Source organism: Clupea harengus, chromosome 24 (genome assembly GCF_900700415.2).
Source record: "Clupea harengus chromosome 24, Ch_v2.0.2, whole genome shotgun sequence".
Taxonomy (NCBI): Eukaryota; Metazoa; Chordata; class Actinopteri; order Clupeiformes; family Clupeidae; genus Clupea; species Clupea harengus.
Genome location: NC_045175.1, coordinates 10,183,114 through 10,190,185, shown reverse-complemented (window position 1 = coordinate 10,190,185; position 7,072 = coordinate 10,183,114). Strand labels below are relative to the sequence as shown.

Below are 7,072 nucleotides of genomic sequence, written 5' to 3'. Positions count from 1 at the left end.
ATTCACTGCAACCTTTTCGGCATGCGTTTGTGTGTGTGTGTGTGTGTGTGTGTGTGTGTGTGTGTGTGTGTGTGTGTGTGTGTGTGTGTGTGTGTGTCTGTGTCCTGTGTCGCCACCCTAAAATGCATGTGTGTGTTGCTGTGTGTCGTGTGTGCCAAATAAAACTGACTTTGTGAGCCACTGATTGTCTTCCTTTAATGATGTTCAAAGATAGACATTAACACTGAGCACGTTTTTAGTACATTACCAAGGTGTTAGCTGTCCTTGTGCTGTCAATCTCCAGGGAAGCCTTAAATGAATGAACATTATTCATCAGAACCATTTCCCATTAAACGACACAAATTTTCCATTATTCATCAGAGTATTTCCCATCGCTGCACTCATTGCAGGAAAAACACCAAGATGTAAAAACAGCTAATGATTCATTCATGAAACACATCTACTTTTTATGAGTCCTAGTTCAGCTGTGGAGAATATTGCCATGTATAGGTCCACCATAAACATTGCAAACCTCAAACCTTTTTTTATTTCTCTGTTCTTACTTTTACAGAGATGTTAATGTTGTCCTTAATTTCCTCAAAGTCCAGTTCAGTAACAACTCGTATGACCCCCGTGACCTGGTCAACATTGAAGTTGTTCTGGTAATCGCTTGGAGAAACTAAGAATAATAAGACAACATTTAAAACGTTCATGACATCATAAAATCATCTGTTAAAAAACAAGGTACTGCAAATGTAATACCCGTTTACCCACAATAGAGTTCTTGAGTGCTCTGCTAGAACATATTTCAAAAAATGATCTGTATGGAAATGTATTTTCATACCTTCACTGATGCTGTATATTATTGTGTAATTGCTTTCTTCACTTGGATTGGCCTGAATGGGCGCTGGAAGAACTTCAAGAACAGGTCCCACCTGGTAAAACAGAAGGTCCAGAATATATAAAGGTAACCAGAAGAGTGAGGTGTAATTCAAAACATCAGACGTAACAGAGTTGGTAGACTGTGGTAATGGTAAAGCTATGGATGGAAGACTCACCTGATTTTCTGGTACGGAGGCTTCATAAGGGTTATACTCAAACTCAGGTCTCAGTTGGTCTATAATGTTGATTATCACTTGCGTTTGACTGAAATTACCAGCATCATCCTGTTGAGAACACTTCAAGTTAGAATAGTGTATTTTAACCCTACAACATCACTCCCTGCTTCAACATACTAGACTGACTGTATAGTATGCTTCAAAGGCTACAATTATTTAGGTTGAGTTCAGCCAGTTGAGATCTGTGAGACAAGCAGTTAACTGACACAAAACCATCCCCACTCTGACATAATATCTTAAACTTGATATGGCAGACAACATATCCTATCGTAAGCCATCATGACAGTTCAGGTCCAATGACATGACAGTGTCATGTTACCATCACTGAATTCTCAAGCTGCTCTCAGAATTTCAGCTGATCGCTTGAGAAAAACAGAATCAGAATCAGAATTGTTTTTATTGCCAAGTAAGTTTACGCCTACCAGGAATTTGCTTTGGCATATTGGTGCAGACAATAAACATAAAACATAATGACCATAATTGATTAAGCACCCTGAAGATGATGGCTAACAGGATTCCACCCTTTCCTTTAGAATTCACCTTTAACCTCTGCAAGTCCCTATACTTTAATCCAGCTGCAGGAGATAACATCATAATAAATAATTGTAATTGGACATGGAATCTGCCCAGATATGTTCATAAGATGCTTGTTTCTAATGTTTATTTACTATTGTGTTTATAAAGAGTTACCCAAATCTCTGCACTAGTCCCTGATTTACAGCATCTGCACCAGTAGAGGATTAGTGCACACAAAAACATGATTAAACTTTACCTGTGCCTTCGCGGTGAAATTGTACTGGCTGGCTATAGTGTAATTCAAACGTTCTTTGAGCAGGATTTGTCCAGACCCGCTAGCTTCAAATGTTTGTGAAGGTGGCTGTGGAAGAGTGAATGATGTAATTAGAAGGACATTGGTTCTAAAAGCAGAACTAAGGAGTTTTCCTATAAAGTTATATAGCTAATTAGGTAAAAGCTATTATACTGGCATTGTCCAACACCAACAGTTCCACAGATGGCACTGAACAAAGCTAGCTTGCTAACTTATGCTATGATCATAAAACTACAAACTCAATAGGCTAGTGTGGCCATTTTTCTTCTGTCATCAAAATGATTTTGGGGATGTTACAAATATTACTTACTTACAAAACCATCCCCACAAACCTTTAAAACACACATAATGTGCCTAAGATGATGGGGAAGTAAAACATTTTTATTTTTTAAATATAAGTAAAAATAAAAAGTAAATATAGCTGCAAGCAGCGATGAGGGGGCCCACAGGCCAGAGTTGCCATGGAAACTTGATGTGATTTTGTCATGAACAAGGCCGTGGCACTCACTGCAAGTTTCATGCCAGATGACCTAAGATTGGCCAAGATATGAGCTCACTTCCTGTTTGGTGGTTTTGCCACCGATTTTGATTGCCAGTTCTATGGGGTGCCGTAGACTCCCAGGAGTAAGATGAATAAAAAGGTAGAAACACAATGGCTGATGAGAAGCTTCCTGCTTGGCCCCCAATACAAGTCTAAGTCGTTTTTCAACACTAGACTCACCTGAATGCTGTAGGTGATGTGATTGTGCGCTGGACTGAAATCTGCATCCACTGCTTTCACCTGGACCACAATCTCACCCACAGGTGACGTCTGGTGGTGGAACACAGACAGGAGATTATAGGTCAGGACATAAGAATTCCATACATCAAGAAATATATGGAAACAGTTTAAATTCTATTTGCTTCTTACCTCTGACACATTTGCCCTATATTCCTCTTTTTCAAAAACTGGGGCATTGTCATTCAGATCCCTGACAATTAGTGTCCGACCATTCTCCACCTTGACAACAAACATAACCAGCTCTAAAGATGTGTCAGATTACGCTTAATTAGTGATATGTGCATTTCCTCTGCAGCTTACCCTACTGGATGTACAGTTGATTTGGTAGGACACAACACCTGCTGTCTTTGTAGAAAGAAAAAGGTAATTAGAAGAAAGATCCCGTTCCTTGGCTGATCCTCTATAAATGTCAACAATCAATCCAACAACAATGAAGATTTTTAAATCAGATGAGATTAGGGAACATGGTTAGGTCATGGTTATGTAAGTTTATAGTTAATTTAAGTATTTCTAGATAGTTTTGTTGGTAATCAAGAGTGAACATCCAAACGTAAATGTAAAGCTTGTTGTTTGTCAATACAAGGACTTTATAAAAAAAAAAAAATGATGGATATGATTCATCCTATATCCTCACCTAAATTATCTTTAAACTTGAATCCCCTAAAAACATCATGATTGAGAAAGTGCCCTTACTTCTCTAAATGCCTCTGTGTCCAGTGGTTTCTTTGTTCTCAATGTGGCATTTGTGAACGAACTGATGAACTCTAGAAACTCTGAACACTGTGGACATAGTTCTAAGTTCAGTTCTAAGCCACCATCTGGAACGCTGGGAATGATCTCTATGTCACCTGTTCTCGAGCAGGAAAGAAGAAATAATAACAATGACTGATGATGTGCTTGAAATGATGACAAGTTAAACTGTGGACCTTGGACAGGTATTAATAATAGTGAAGATTAATAATGATTTAACATATTTATTTTATTGAAAATGAAACACATTTGAAACCACAACAGTTTGTACACACATTATTTGTAAGCACAGTCCCGTCAAAAACATTTTGCTCATCTTGATTGACACAGAGGCAGATTGCACATTGTGTATGTGGTAACACTGAAGACAAAATTCATACCATTAGAATAGTAGAATAGTATTTTTTCTCCACACAAGACATTACTTGAGCAAAGTTTTACCTTTGTTTTTGTACTGACCTGTCCCTTTCAGGGTACAAAAATCGAAATCACAAGGCTTAGATGTAGGGATAAAATATTGTGGTAGTTGGGATCAGAGCTAAGGATGTGGATTGTGAGCAGTTATTTTAGATCAGCCAATGAATGGGGAGAGACCCGTAATTTGCAATAGGATGATTGAACAGACAATACATATTTAACACACAGCATTTAAACCTGACATAAATGGCATACATTATTTTGAATACTCTCTTGTTTGCACACACACTCAAATCCACATAAAAAATGTTTGTTTCAGAAGTACAGTATGATGTGAACCTAAGTTCCGAGTGCTCTTAGTTTTGTGAGTCTAAGTTGTGTTATATTACATGACAGCACCACATAAACATGTCCCAGCTATATTTGCATCGTCTCAAATGTCAAACATCATACATTTAGAAGGAAAGGGGAAATATAAACATTTGCTGGCAACATGTTCTTTCTCACTCACTCCCTCACTCACACACTCACACACACAAACACATATTGACAGTAAGACCATAGTCTGTCCAGAGGGCCTCTCTCTCTATACACCTGGTATTAACACACGTCCTGGGTGATTCGAACACAAACTCTAAGTACGCCACTTCACACATTTCCACTTGCAACGGCCAAATGCCGAGGGAGGCAGCAATGAGGGATCAAAGTACAAAAACAGACAGTTTTTTTAGGCCACGTCCTCATTTTTTAAAAAGCGGACAGTGTGCAGTGATGTGACCGCATATTGATGTTTTCCTGCTCTGATTGGTTGTTGCATGGTGGTTCTTGTGTGAGCATAGAAATGCTCATATGGGAGGAGTGATAGAACCGAAAATATTGCTATTCTACTGTTGTAAGAGACATGAACTAAGTGTAGCATTATTTTGTATCTGTAACTCATACCCTTGGATGTGTACTCTGTCTGTCTCACTGAGACCTGAACAATTACCATCTGAACCCCTTCCCCCCAGATAGCCTCCTTCCTGCTATGACCCTTTGTTATCTCTGTTATCACCCCCCCCCCCCCCCCCCCCATAGGTGAACCCCTCCACCCCACTGTCTCCCCTTCCTGCCATCACATATAGGGTGTGGTCTCCCCTTCCTTCCTGTATTCTACATGACTGAATGGTATAAATGCCAACATTTTCTACAATCAGGGAGGCCATTCTCTGAGCACATGCTTAGAGGGGGTCTCCACGTTGAAATAAACTCCAGAAATCCTGACTGCGTCCGTTCCTCAAGTTTGCCGTGCTCATTTTGATTCTATCAGTAGCCTACATGAATATTTGCGTTTGGGTGATTAACTGTCTGGTTACCTTTCAAATAGCCTGTTCTACAGCTCATAGTTTCATACAGTCCACACATCACTGACAGGGATCATTTAAGGCAGGTCTTACACCTCATAGACAATACTGAACTTTCTTTTTTCGTAATGGGCTTTCAGGTTATTTTGACAATGAGAGCCTTGCCTCAGAAAAGATGATTCACCGTCAGCACATCCACGGTGTATCTTAGCACAAAACTAAACTAAATCTACACACACAAATCTTTGCTGACCTGACAATTATTCAGCTTTTCTGAAGCATTAAAAGATAGTTCTTCTCAACACTGTGTGCCCAGCTGCTGAAGGCTGTAGCCAGTAATATACACCAAGTTTGTGCTATACTGTCAGAGTAATTCTCTCTCCCACTCACACATACACACACACACACACACACACACACACACACACACACACACACAAACACACACACACACACACAAACACACACACACACACACACAAAGCAGTGGCCTAACCTCACAAAATGAAGAAATAATGTGTTATTCTCTTGAGTTAATTCTTCTTGAATTAAAGTATATATTGTGTTTGCTATCAGTTGATTACATTGTATAATGAAGACAGCTAGGACGTCTTTACAAGCCAAGTAAATGTGGGCAAATTAGTGTGCGCTTGCAAACTGCCACAATTCAAAAAGTATGTCTATCATGTAATTGTTTAATATGCATGTCTATCATGTATTTGCAAACTGCCACAATTCTTAGTAGCTGGATTGAACTTTCTTTGTGGATTTGGTAACAATTGTGGCTGTCTTGGAGCATGCTGAGAAATACCACATTATAGAGATGCTTGAAGTGGCAAAGGACAATGCAGTGATCATGACTGTACCTGTGTATCCTTCATCTATTTCCCCCAGATGCACAGTTAAACCTGTTGAGCAGTCTGGTGTTGTCGCTATGAATTAAAAAGAAATAAACTTTATCAGCATTGCATAGATTTCAAAGACACAAAGCCCCACAGATAAACTACAAGAAAAATATGCCTCTTTCTGCTCTCTGTACTCACTCAGTGGAAGACTGTGAATGACGTTTGTAATCCAACAGGCCGAGAAGAGAGCAATCAAGACACAGGGAGACGTCCCCATAACTGTTGCAGCCAAGTTATCGTTCACATTTCAAATAAATGACACTTGATGTCTGACAAGAAAGTTTACTAGAAAATATAATGTTGTTACAGCATCAAATCCTTCCCACTATCCACTTTGTAGACGTGACCTGAATGATGTTTTTCAGTTGCTTTCCTTCCCGTAACTTGGATAACTAAGTCTAAAAGTCTTTAGCTCTTTACAGCATGTCATAAATATGGGCTGTCTAAGGGCTCAAAGAGACGGTGTCATGAGAGGTTATGTATTCTATTAAGTATTAACTATTCTACACACCACCTACAGTAACTGGCACCTGAGGCAGGACAAAAGGCCTGGTGTGTACATTCACATCCCTCTGCTCCAGATCAGGGGTGAAAATGGCCACAATCACAGTATCTATCAATACTATGGTGAAACATCATCCACTGTTGTGGTTTTTATGATTGGCAGGGACACCTACAGTATATTTTGTTACTTTAACAGTGCAGTGATAACAAGACCACGGGGTAAACAAGCATCACACCGTTATCACCGTTGGACAGTGTCCAATAAGTCAAGAATGCAATATGTGAGCCTAAAAATGAAATGTTTACAGTTTTTTCCAATAATTTCCACTCAGGAACACTACTTTGTCACTCAAAGTACAATGACCTAAAAACAGACAACTTGAAGCATTGCAAAATGCATATATTACAGTTTGTGTTGCTGTATCCTCTATTTTTGCAAAGTTTAG

The 7,072-nt window shown here is 39.2% G+C and overlaps 1 protein-coding gene across 1 annotated transcript; it reads right to left on the bottom strand.

Annotated features, from left to right (window-relative positions):
- Nucleotides 1-101: 101 nt before the first annotated feature.
- Nucleotides 102-6,508, bottom strand: LOC116219223 (protocadherin Fat 3-like). The gene is made up of 10 exons (XM_031562343.2): nucleotides 6,261-6,508; nucleotides 6,084-6,149; nucleotides 3,401-3,555; nucleotides 3,008-3,052; nucleotides 2,837-2,926; nucleotides 2,648-2,737; nucleotides 1,870-1,974; nucleotides 824-1,145; nucleotides 543-658; nucleotides 102-289 (listed from the first exon to the last, which is right to left on the bottom strand). Exons 1-10 carry the CDS (start codon nucleotides 6,337-6,339, stop codon nucleotides 236-238), a joined length of 1,122 nt encoding a protein of 373 aa, XP_031418203.1. The 5' UTR covers nucleotides 6,340-6,508; the 3' UTR covers nucleotides 102-235.
- Nucleotides 6,509-7,072: the final 564 nt, after the last annotated feature.